Source organism: Onychostoma macrolepis, chromosome 19 (genome assembly GCF_012432095.1).
Source record: "Onychostoma macrolepis isolate SWU-2019 chromosome 19, ASM1243209v1, whole genome shotgun sequence".
NCBI lineage: Eukaryota > Metazoa > Chordata > Actinopteri > Cypriniformes > Cyprinidae > Onychostoma > Onychostoma macrolepis.
Window position 1 is genome coordinate 25312087 of NC_081173.1, and position 13406 is coordinate 25325492.

The 13406-nt window shown below is 34.8% G+C and overlaps 2 protein-coding genes across 3 annotated transcripts in view; one reads left to right on the forward strand and one right to left on the reverse strand.

Moving 5' to 3' along the window:
- Positions 1-715: 715 nt before the first annotated feature.
- On the reverse strand, positions 716-8221 carry rragcb (Ras-related GTP binding Cb). Its single transcript, XM_058752461.1, has 7 exons — positions 7696-8221; positions 6393-6596; positions 6030-6229; positions 5020-5134; positions 4721-4863; positions 2385-2533; positions 716-1665 (listed from the first exon to the last, which is right to left on the reverse strand). Exons 1-7 carry the CDS (start codon positions 7879-7881, stop codon positions 1487-1489), a joined length of 1176 nt encoding a protein of 391 aa, XP_058608444.1. The 5' UTR covers positions 7882-8221; the 3' UTR covers positions 716-1486.
- A 2711-nt stretch (positions 8222-10932) lies between these two features.
- The window catches only part of trappc9 (trafficking protein particle complex subunit 9), a 224263-nt gene continuing 221789 nt past the window's right edge, over positions 10933-13406 (forward strand). For both annotated transcript variants that reach the window (XM_058753279.1, XM_058753280.1), the window contains exons 1-2: positions 10933-10977; positions 12437-13037. In XM_058753279.1, coding sequence (XP_058609262.1) covers positions 12454-13037 — 584 coding nt within the window. In that variant the 5' untranslated portion in view covers positions 10933-10977; positions 12437-12453. The remainder of the gene's footprint in view (positions 10978-12436; positions 13038-13406) is intronic.

Below are 13406 nucleotides of genomic sequence, written 5' to 3' on the forward strand. Positions count from 1 at the left end.
ATTTTTGAGAATGAATAAAATAATGAATCATGTAATAAAAAAAAAAAAAAAAAAAAAAAAGTAAAGTAAAGAGGGTTATTTTGGACCCTGGGACTTCATATAAGAAAATGTAATACCTTTAATCGCTTGTTCAACAATCTTGAGTGTCATTATTCTGTGTTCTCAGCATATCAGAATTTTTCAAGAAGCATTTTATGGCAAAATACATGCTTACTGTTAGTCTGGGTTGACGCTTATTCCAAGATTCATTTCAAATTGAAACAAGGGATAATTTGGCGAAAAATAAAAAAAATAAAAAATACATTCCTGAAGAAACAAAGTCTCTGTATTTGATTCTTTTCACTGTAAGGCAGTTCACAGAGACATGACGATGTTCACAAATGGCTTTAGCCTTTTTTCCCTTTATTTTTCCCCTTTTTTAGGTCAGGAGTAAATAACAGCACAGGCCAACATTAACAACTGGAATCTTAAAGACTGTTTGGCCTGGGAATTTTGCTACAAAAGGGAGTGAAGATCTGTTTCATGGGTGAATCTAACACGTCCGGGTCATATTTCACCCCAAAATCAAAAGAAAGAAATAGGAAATATATTGCTTAAAGAAAATTAAACCTATTTTTAATTTAAAATTTCACATTGTGACAATATTTTTATAAATTTAAGTACATTTCACCCAAATTCTTATTACTGTAATGCAAAAAAAAAAAAAAAAAAAAAAAAGTGAAAAAAAGTGAAAAAAATAAATAAAATATATTATATTGAATGGTAAGGAATTACATGGTCTTTATCATACAACGTTTATACTAATTTAAATAAAGTTTACAGTTTTTTACTGTAATACAATTAAAATACTGCATTAAAGTAATGACAATTGAAAAAAAAATTGTGAATATGAATTACAAAAAATAAAAATAGTAAAATTTTCTGACCTATTATGGCAATGAGAATTTGGGTAAAATGCGTTTTATCACAATGCAAACATATTTAATGCACCTAAAAATAGGCATAATTTAAGCCTTTTTTTCCCCCATTTTGATTTGTTTGTGAAATGTTACTTGAACATGTTTTTTTGTAAAATTCACCCTCAAACTTCTGAAAGATGGAATGCGTCTCAAAACTTAGTGAGCACCCTATCTAGACAGCACTTTTGGCCACCATAAACACATAATGATATAGTTTTGAGACTGTATTTACCATTTAATCATTTAATTGTGCCTCATTATGTTGGCTAAAGTTTTCCCATTTCCCCCATTATAACAGCTGATGCTGCATCTGCACACATTCTCACTCTCTCTCTCTCACACACATCAAAATATCATAAAAAAGCAGCAATGTAGTCTGTCCTGTATGAGTGTCCTGTTGTGTCTCTCATGTCCTGGAACAGCAGGTATAAGTAGAGAGACGCTCCAGTAATCTCACGTGTACGTTAGTGCACGTTCAGCGCACTAGTGTGAAGGCCCTGTGTTCTTAGAGGTCCGTGTGTCCTGGGTTAAACCAGGCTCCTGGGTGTACCGTTCAGCGCTGAGGATTTGAGTCGGGCCAGGCCGTTACCGCTGCAGCTGGGGGGGCTGGACTGCACCGCCACTCCTGTCCTCTGGGTGGAGCTGCTCACCTCGAATACCTCATGGATGGCCTTTCGAAAGCAGTGGAAGTTGTAGTCTATCAAACCTGTGGAAGATAGAGACATGAGGCATGTGTGAGATTGCAAGAGAGACATCTTTAAGTAAGAAACACTGTGGTGCTTTCATCATTTTGTTGGTTCGAGCAGTCGGAAATATCAACTATTCAGCTACTCACATAGTGTGAGACCAACCAATGGAAGAATAACAAACATTTGGGAAAAATTTGACACTCTTAAAGGGTTAGTTCACCCAAAAATGAAAATTCTGTCATTAATTACTCTCCCTCGTGAACCACTGATGTCACATGAATTATTTTACCAGTGTCCTTGCTGCGTTTCCGGACCTGGGAACATTGCAGTTGCATTGCGGTCTATGGGAGGGTCAGAGAGCTCTCAGATTTGATCAAAAATATCTTAATTCATGTTCTAAAGATGAACGAAGGTCGACATGAGGGAGAGTAATTAATGACAGAATTTTCATTTTTGGGTGAACAAACCCTTTAATTATGGCTTCTGAGGTTCAGTGAAGAACTTAAACATCCATGGAACTTTTCCATTCTACAAAAGCTTCTTTATAGGGAGGAAAAAAAAAAAAAAAAGATACTTTAGATTTTCCAAATGTTCTTCATACAGGGTTCTTTTAAGAACTTTTCACCGAAAGGTTCTTTGGAGAGCCAAAAATGGTTCTATGTGGCACTTTACCTTCACACGAGTCAACAAAACATGCTGATAATCTATAGCGAATGATCATGTCAAACGTTTGTACCTTTTCTCTCAAAGCTCTCTTCTCTCAGGATGCAGACCAGAGCCAGGAACTTGGTGACCTCCTTCAGGTAAAGCACTGTGGTGTTGTTCAGCTTTATGATGGCCAGAGACTCCTTATCATAAGCGTTACTGCTGCTGTCGTCTTTTAGGCTAAAAACATTCAATAAATGGGTAAAAAAAAAAGCTCTAACACATAATAGAAGACACAATATATAACAATAATCTTATGTCACACACTGTCAGCATTATAAAAGGATACATAATCAATAGAATCCTTTTTTTTTTTTTTTTTTAACTAGTATACATTACTGTTCAAAAGTTTGGGGTAAATAAGAATTTTAAGAAAGTAACACTTTTGAGCAAGGACCCATTAAACTGATCAAAAATGTTTTCAACATTGATAATAATAAGAAACGTTTACAGCAAATCAGCATATTAGAATGATTTATGAAGGATCATAATGACAAAACTGAATATTTAACTTCACATTACAGAAATAAATTACATTTTAAAATATAGTAATGCTGCAGTCCGTAACTTTTTTTTGGTTAAAAATGATCCGAAATCAATATGCGAGTAAGTACATAAGCAGCCAGTGTTCAAAACTATCGCCTTACTTTAGCCTGATTCACAATGGTTAGCTTATAATAAAGTTTTCTAATTTGAGTGGTACGGATAAGTTTCCGCGGGAAATTCGAGCATGGCATTGCATCATTATGTCACGTCTGTAAACATGAAATTGTCCCGGCTAGTAGGCTATCGCATGTGAGGATCCGGAAGTTAAGTTATATTCCAGTTTTAAATGTGCTTCTGATTACAAATAGCCTTATTACACAAGATTTGTATTTTAAAGAGAACCAGTTCGAAGGGAGCATAATTTGCCGAAATTGAAATCTACACGCTATACTCATAGTGACACAATGCTGATGTTGTTAACATTAATAATTTGAGAATAAAGTATAACAATAATAATAATTTGCACGGTTTGATGTGATATGAGCCAACCGATCTTTAGATTAAATCACCATTGGTAGCGCGATTTATGGTAGTGTTTTTTTCCTCAGTTGGTCAGAACAAACGTGGCAGACTTGCTACTTGTTCAGATGGCAATATACGGTGAAAATTCTTATTTGGGTCATAGATTTCAAAACGTAGGCTAGAATCTGTGATTGCGAAGTACAGTAAACATCCACACTGGTGAGGTGACTGACAGCCACACATTCACCTCAAAACATTAGATTCAGCCGCGCTGGAGCCGTGCCAACTCACGACCCACGCAACCAAGATAATTCCACAAAAAGCTGCAATTCCAGGTTTTCAAACAGAGATGGCGACAAAGAGGCAAAACTTACGGACTGCAGCTTTAAAGGAACACTCCACTTTTTTTGGAAATAGGCTCATTCTCCAACTCCCCCAGAGTTAATAAGTTGAGTTTTACCGTTTTTGAATCCATTCAGCCGATCTCCGGGTCTGGCGATAGCACTTTTAGCATAGATCATTGAATCCTATTAGACCAGTAGCATCGCGTTCAAAAATGACCAAAGAGTTTCGATATTTGTCCTATTTAAAACTTGACTCTTCTGTAGTTATATCGTGTACTAAGACCGGCGGAAAATGAAAAGTTGCGATTTTCTAGTCCGATTTTGCTAGGAACTATACTCTCATTCTGGCGTAATAATCAAGGAACTTTGCTGCCGTACCATGGCCGCAGCAGGCGCAGTGCTATTATGCAGCGCCTGAAAGTAGTCCCCAGCCAGGTACCTAGTTATAATATAGCTGGGGACTACTTTCAGGCGCCTGCGTATCACTGCGCCTGCTGCCGCAGCAAAGTTCCTTGATTATTACCGGATTGGGAGTATAGTTCCTAATCATATCGGACTAGAAAATCGCAACTTTTCATTTTCCGCCGGTCTTAGTACACGATATAACTACAGAAGAGTCATGTTTTAAATAGGACAAATATCGAAACTCTTTGGTCATTTTTGAACGCGATGCTACTGGTCTAATAGGATTCAATGATCTATGCTAAGCTATGCTAAAAGTGCTATCGCCAGACCCGGAGATCGGCTGAATGGATTTAAAAAACGGTAAAACTCAACTTATTAACTCTGGGGGAGTTGGAGAATGAGCCTATTTCCAAAAAAAGTGGAGTGTTCCTTTAAAATACAAAACAGTTATTTTAAGTTGTAATAACATTTCACATTTTTCCCTGTTTTAACTGTGTTTGCTTAAATGCAGCCATGATGGGTTTAAGAGACTTTCAGAAACCTCAATCTTCTCAACCCCAAACGTTTGAACGGTAGTGAGTTTATAGAGCATTGCATCACAGTTTCTCACCCGTAAATACATGAGACGTCAATGACGACATCGATCATATCACAGCAGAGCTCGTATGACTGCATGTCCACTGGAGAGCTGTCCGTGGCGATGTAGATCTTACTGACCACATCGAACAGGAACGCTTTCTCAATCCCAGAATTCTGAAAAGGGTACAATATATTGACAAATATGCACCATGGATTTTGACTAGACTAAGTACAGTACAAATGGAATCTTGCTCGGTTTGCACAATTGGAAAGAGACATTCTCAATTTAAAGAGGAAGATAAAAATGAGGATATGCAGCTGTGTACATACAGAAATGAATATGTTGAGGAGGTTTTCCAGAGTGGGCAGTTGAGGGATGAGTTTCTGGACCACCTTACTGAAGGCCTCAAATATCGAGTGATCATAGATGCTGGTGAGATAGAAACTGAAACCAAATAAAGAAATATTGCTCACATAATTCATACATAATATATTATGTAATTTAACACACATTTCATCCAGAAATGCCAGAAAATTAGCTCAAACGACTGAGGAATTCAAGCAATTCGCATAATATTAAAAAGTAAACATTACATGGAAATAATATAATTTTAAAAACAACAAACACATTGAACTTCCAAAACGTGACGCATTTTTTGTATATTAGAATAGTGTAGACTGAGACTTAATTTTATCCAACAGGATTTGATTAGGCAGAGAAAAGTAGACTGATAATATTGGTAAATATTATTTTTCCTGGCCTAAGGACCTTGAAAAGAGGTTTTGGAGGTGGATAAAAGTTTTGGATTTGCATTAAATATTTTAAAGAAAATAAAAGTGTTTTCCTAGATATCTGAATAAAAATAAAAAGGGTAAATATAATATCAAGAGAATGTATTGCCTGTATTACCAGTGCTATTTCAGTATTATTACTTACTTGAATTAGCTTTTACTTTTATAATTTATTTCAATTTTTGTTTGTTTTTGATATTTTATTATGTGTTCTTGGTATTTTTATAATATATTTCTATTTAGCTTTAACTTATTTTCAATTCACTTTTAGTAATCCTAGTACTTCAACTTAAATTTATTTTATTTCAGTTAGTTATAAAAAAAATCATCAAATATTTATATTTTATTTTATTTCAATTATTTAGAAAGATTACACTATTTAGTACACATTCTCAAACACATTGGAACTCACAACATACCTGCTGGAACTTGCTGGAATATCACTGTAGCCCTGCTGAAAGCACAACATAATCCTACCAAACGCTCTCTATCTGTTATTAGACTGTATCATGGCAAATTGATCCGGCTTTAGGATCAGTATGACAAACCTGAGGTGAAGCTTTTCCAGACTGGCATCGGCTAGATCATCGTTAGCCCTCTGATGAATGTCTCTCTGCGTTTCTATCTTATGATCGTCTGATAAACCATCCACCTTGTGTATAAACACCTCAAAATTGATCTCCGGGTTCACCCTGAACGCTCGCGACACCGTCAAATGTAGCCGGCCTAATGCTTCTACATAGTCATCCTACAGAGAGAGAGAGAGAGACATCTAAACACAATGGTAAGATAGCTGCAAAGTCTTTGCCAGGCATGGAGCCAATTGCCATACCAAAAAAGTAAAAATGAAAGTATGCGTATTAAACAACAATCACTCTCAGAATCCTTATATTTCACTTGTGTCAGCTCACCTGAGCATCGATGACGAAAATCAACGCGCCGGTGCCCCTGAAAATCATCTCATAATCAAATGTAGGGTCGAAAAAGTCCACCTGCCCTGGAAAGTCCCATATGTGAAAATTTACAAAGGAACTGCCAGAGATATCATCCTTGCAGATCTTGTTGGTGCTCTCCAGGAAGAGTGTCTCGTTTGGGGACATCTTATGAAACACCACCTGAGATTCACAACATTAAATCATAGGTGAATATGCAATGTACAAATACAGATATTATAAAACATAACCGATTCATTCCTTATTCAATCATAAACACTAGGCTTACATCTTAAAGACAACAATATTATTTCATCGACACACATCTAACAGAAAATGAGTTCTAGAGGATAAAGTATTTTAAGCACCATTAAATGTTACTTAATAACAGGAAATGTTCTTTTGCAATTATAGTTCTAAATGTAACGTGAAGCAATATTTGAAACGTATTTCACTTAGTTATGTCAGTAGAAGTTCCATTTTGATAAAATATGAAGAAAAGCATTTTTCTTTTATGCAGTAACATGCATACACTGATGAGTCATGCACAATATGATCACTAAACAGCTAACAAAAATTGAATTTATTCAATAGGAATTTAACTTTGTTGACTTGAATCAACATCTGCTAGCTAAATGAGATACATAAACGTAGTATACTTTATATAGAAATTCTATACAATTTTATATACATACATATATATATATATATATATATATATAAATTATATAATACATTTAAAATTAATCTAACAAAAAATATAAAATGGTAAATGGTTTTAATATACTGCTATAATGGTTACACTTATAAAAAAAAAAATAATAATAATAATTAATAATACCAAAACGTTTAGCTTACTGTGGCGGTACCATAGTAACGTTACAGTGACGGTAACAGTGTTGCACGTCTAAACATTCCATGGTACTGAAATTCATATACAATTGTATTTGTGTGGTAGTCCATGATACTTCCAATAATACCATGGTATTACACGTCCAGTTTATTGGTATTATGGCACCTTGGTAATATAATGCGTTTTAACACGTACCATGGTATTTTTGGACGTACCACGGTATAACGTTACGTAAAAACAACACTACCATCTGATACCATTATTGTACCATTGGTACTGCCACAGTACGTTTTTGTAAGAAACGATACACCTATGTACTTCATAGAACAGCGTGGAATTATATCAGTAACGTTAGTGTTCAAATCCAAAGCTTTACCATGGTACTTTTATTGTTAGTGCAGTGACTGCTGTATCCCAATGGGATCTGACCTTCTGGATGGAGGATTTCCCGCTGCGCCTCAGTCCCATCAGCAGGATTCTGGGTTTATTGTCTGCAGACGGAGAGTTTTCCAGGTTTTCCTGCATCATATCCATGTTTTCCACGCCGTAGCCGAAATCTTTAGGGAAAGAGTCCACCAGGCTTCCGGCTAGCTGCTGCTCGTACTCGATCGACATTATAACCCCGTTTTTAAAGCTTTGAATCCCTCTGATCTGTCTGTGTGGACTCTGCAGGCTCTGGTTGAGTGATTGAGGTGGGATCGGTGTTGATTACAGGTTTAGTTTGGATAGAGATGCGGAGGTTTCATAGTGGGAAGCGGTTAGCTTGCTGCATGAACACAAACAAACGGGAAGCTGATCATATGACAGGCGCAGAGGGGGACGCCTGCAGGCGAGCGGAGAGGTCTACACTGTGAGGGAGGCCTCTGAGTGGAGCGGTCCCTGAAATGATCAACTTCTCGCTTACATTTTGGAAACGTTTTCTGGATATATTATATCAGGGGTTTTCAAACCTAGAGGACCCCTTGCCCTGCACATTTTGTATGTCTCCCTCATCTAACACACCTGATTCCACTCATCAGCTCATTAGTGGAGACTGCAAGAACTAAACTGGGTGTGTCTGATTAGGGAGATGTACAAAATGTGCAGGGCAGGGGGTCCTCCTGGACAGGTTTGAAAACCACTGTACTATATGTATGAAATTTTTGTTGAATTTAATGTACAAATGGAGAACGTAAAAATAAAGACAGGCTAATACAGTGGTTTTCAAACCTGTGCAGGGCAAGGGGTCCTCCAGGGGCCTGTACCATGATGGTAGATGAACAAATTCAGAATTACAGGATTAAACCACTCCAATTCGGCTTTGTAGGTACCATGATGCTGATTATCATCTTTCTTTATCAACTCAGGCTTTGATCCTGAGTTTGTGGAGCACGTGCACGTGAATGTGTGACATCACTGGTGAACAGCCAATCACGAAGTTGGAAATATACAGCGATAGAGACTCGAATATGTAAGATCACAATAATTTTTAAAGCGTTATCTATTGATTCTTCAATTTATTTATATTATATACAATCTGTATATATTAACATTCATTTAAAATAAATGATTTACAATAACTGTTAAACTAAAATTGCTTGTGTGTAATGGATTAACAATAATATAAATCATATAATTAAATAAATCATATAAAATAACTCTAAGTAATTATCATTAAAGCCAGACAATTTTTTTTATTTTTTTTATAGAGCTAGTGTCCTTTAATTTGGAGCAAGATAAACTGGGGGAGTGACTTTTTTTTTTGTGTCAGACATGTGTCAGTTTGCTCGCATCTGATTGGTCCAATTTCAGTTTGCCATCTCTAACTCAGAACATAACCTGCAGGTTAGCCCTGGGGCCTGTACCATGAAGCCGGTTTAGCAGGCTAGCCAGGTAAGTTACAGTTTAGTTTGCGCCAACTCTGGGTTTTAGGTACCATGAAAGTGGCTTGGCTTTTAGCAGTGTTCATCGCCATAGTAACTTACGCTCCACAGCTAACCTGCTCCGGGGCAGGTTATGTTCTGGTTTAGAGATCTTAAACCGATATTTGACCAATCAGCATCAAGCAAAGTGACACGTCTCTGATGCAATAAAGCCACTCCTCCAGTTTCTCTTACTCCAAATTAAAGGACGCTACATAGTAAAACATTTTTAAAGATAAAATCATCTGATTTTTAGAGATTATTTTTTAGAATTATTTTAAATTATTTATATAATTATTATACCCTTAATCCATTACACAAGCCAGCTTAGTTTAATAGTAATTATTAAGCTTTAATTTAAAATCAATGTAAACATATAGATAATATGCAATATTAATAACTTTTAGAATCAATAGTTTTAAACATGACTACATATGAGCTTAGTTTTTAAGTGTTTTTATACCTATAAATATTATCAACTCTGTAAACTAACTTTACAACTTTTACTTGCACTTATATGGTAAGATAAGTTTTCCTCTTTCGTGGACAGATTGTTTCATGATCGTGCTGTGTAAATGTTTAAATTCTTCAAATTGTCCAATCTTTTAATCTTCACACTGACTCTCTCACAAGAAGTGAATCAAAGTTTTAAGGCATGTGATTGGCTGCTCATTACTGATGTCACACTTTCATGTGCATGTGCTCCATTAACTCAGGATCAAGCCTGAGTTGACAGAGAAAGTTGATGATCAGCTTCATGGTACCAACAAAGCCGGATTGGACTGGTTTGGTTTTGTCAACTCAAAATTAATCCTGTAACCCTGAGTTTGTTCAGCCACCATCATGGTACGGGCCCCTGGAGTGTAAGTTATTATGGCAATGAATGCCGCAAAAAGCCAAGCCACTTTCAAGGTACAAAACCCAGGATTGGTGCAAACTAAACTGAAACTTAACCCGGCTAACCAGCTAAACCAGCTGCATGGTACAGGCCCCAGGACAAGTTTGAAAACCCCTGTAATATATTAAAATAAAAATATTATATTAATAAAAAAATAAAGATTTTATATTTTTATTATATTAATATACTAGAATTAGAAAATGAATTATGTTGTAGAAAAGTTATCTTTTTGCTGCAAACATTAAACATATGATTAACATTATTATATTATATTATATTATATTTAGTGCTGTCAAATGATTAATCGCAATTAATTGCATTCAAAATAAAAGTTTTTGTTTTCATAATAAATGTGTGTTTACTGCGTATATTTATATAAACGCGTGCATGTATATATTTAAACAAATATGTTATATTTTTATATTAAATATATTTAAATATAATATAAAATATAAGAATATGAATGTGTAAATGTATATACATGTAAATATTTTCAAAATATATACTGTATGTGTGTGTATTTACATATACATAATACACAGTACACATACATATATTATGTAAACAAAAACTTTTATTTTGGATGCGATTAATCGTGATTAATCATTTGACAGCATATATGTTATATTATATTATATTATATTATATTATATTATATTATATTATATTATATTATATTATATTATATTATATTATATTATATTATATTATATTATATTATATTATATTATATTATATTATATTATATTATATTATATTATATTATATTATATTATATTATATTAATTACACAGCGAATGTTGGAGCCCATCCAACAGGGGCGCTTAAAACACATGAATGAGTCACACGCTTCTTTCTCATTGACAGACTGAAGCAGAAGAAGCAGCAGCAGTGTAGACAGGAAGAGCGTTTGTGAGTAAAAACAAGCTTTTGCACTCATGTTTTAAAATCGTATGATTATTCTGTCAGCGTTATATTGGAATAAATTTTACACTTTCTGTGTTGTGAGTTTCATAACGTACGTTAATACGCTGTTGACACGTTGATATCTGCTGATAAATTTGAAGCGGTTTCATTCAAACACGCCTTTGAAATCAGCCCAAAATAAACACAAATGTTATACAAATATGTCATTTTGAATGAACATTCAATGATGATTGTTTCATGAAACAGGATTAATTTAATAAGGAACGCTTTAAGTTTTTGCTTAAGGCTGAAAGATTGGACTCTTTGGTTTGTTTTTATTGTTGGATTTTATAATGCACTTTTGTTTCATTCAGTTTATGGTTACGAATATGTAAAATATTACATGTTCTGGGATTTTATTTTACTTATTTACTTGTTTACTGAAGTTACTTCAGTAGTCCTTTTTATATTAGTAGGACAGTATATTTAAATGAAGATTAAACATTAATTTCTGTCAAGCAGAACACTACTACATTACATTACTGTTTTCAACATTGATGCTAAGAACCATAATTAATAATTGATCAGAAAATCAGAATATTAGAATGATTTCTTAAGGTTCATATGAGACCGAAGTCTGAAGTAATGGTGCCTGGAAATTCAGTTTTGCATCACAGGAATAAATTACAGATTTTAAAATATATGCAGTTACAAAACAGTTATTTTAAATTTTAATAATATTAAAATATTGCTGTTTTTATAGCATTTTTGAGCAAATAAATGCAGCGTTTGTGAGCTCTTGAAAGAATAAAAAAAAAAAAAACTTTATTGCAACATTTTGGCTGCCTGTGTGTGTATTAATGTATATATATGTGTGTGTGTGTGTGTGTATATATATATATATATATATATTAGTGATGTCAAACGATTAATCGCATCCAAAATAAAAGGTTTTGTTTACATAATATATGTGTATATTTATTATGTATATATAAATAGACAGACATGTATGTATGTATGTATGTATGTATGTATGTATATATTTAAGAAAAATATCTTGTTTATATATTAAATATATTTATATATAATATAAAATATAAGAATATGAATATATAAATGCATAAACGTGTAAATATTTTCAAAATATATGTATGCGTGTGTATTTATATATTCATAATAAATATACACAGTACACATACATATATAATGTAAACAAAAACTTTTATTTTGGATGCGATTAATTGTTTGACAGCACTAATATATATATATATATATATATATGTATATACATATTTTATATTTAATTTGAATTTCTGTTTTGCCTGTTGTTTTAATAAAAAACATTTACGTCAGACATCAAAATATTAAAATGTACAATAGAATAAATGGATAACTCCATTAAACGCTTTTGAAACCTGCTATAATAAAACAATATGTTGTTTTGTGGATTGTTTTCCTTCTCTAGAGTCACTGTATGCAGACATGAGCGTTCCAGACTACATGCAGTGTGCTGAGGACCATCAGACGGTCCTGGTGGTGGTCCAGCCCATGGGCATCGTCCCAGAGGACCAGTTCTTCCGCATCTACAAACGCGTCACCAGCGTGAGCCAGGTTAACATACGGGACTCCCAGCGCGTCCTCTTCATCCGGTACCGCCACCATTACCCCCCTGAGAACAATGAATGGGGTGACTTTCAGACCCACCGCAAAGTGGTGGGTCTCATCTCAGTGACCAGCTGCACCACGGCCAAAGAGTGGCCGCAGACGTCCGACCGGTTCCACGGGCAGAAGGAGGTGTTCGGCTCCACGCTGTACGACTCGCGGCTGCTGGTGTTCGGGCTGCAGGGGGAGGTGGCGGAACAGCAGCGGACAGATGTGGCATTCTACCCCAGCTACGACGACTGTCCTGATGTGGAGAAGCGGGTGGAGGATTTCGTGGAGTCTATATTTATTGTCCTGGAGTCCAAAAGGCTGGACAGAGCAACCGATAAATCCGGCGATAAGATACAACTGCTGTGTGTGCCGTTTGAGAAGAAGGACTTTGTGGGCTTGGACACAGACAGCAGGTGAGTTTGGGCTCTGAAAATATGTTCATCTTTATTGGCAGCCAAATTAATCGCTTATTGGAAAACCCATACATATATCTGTATCTAGAAAAGGATGGCTTATGAAACTTCAGTTAACACTTAATTATTATCCTGCAAAGGCAAGCATCATTATTCGGGATGCATGATATAGAGGTACTATATCGGTTATCAGCTGATATTAAAAATATTTGTTATTGTTTGATATTTCGATATATTAGGCAGCTATTTACTTGTACGTGCTATTATATAAGTTATTCTTGGAAAAACGCTAATATTTTGTTACCACTACTAAATGTAATCTTTTAATGTATGCATTTTTCATACTGTACATTATAATATTGTGATGCC

Coding starts and splice junctions, on each gene's coding strand:
- rragcb (XM_058752461.1), bottom strand. CDS start 7,881: ATGTCGATCGAGTACGAGCAGCAGCTAGCCGGAAGCCTGGTGGACTCT. Junction 5,135..6,029: donor CTGGAAAAGCTTCACCTCAG/GTTTGTCATACT, acceptor ATTTGGTTTCAG/TTTCTATCTCACCAGCATCT. Junction 2,534..4,720: donor GACGTCTCATGTATTTACGG/GTGAGAAACTGT, acceptor GAATGTTTTTAG/CCTAAAAGACGACAGCAGCA.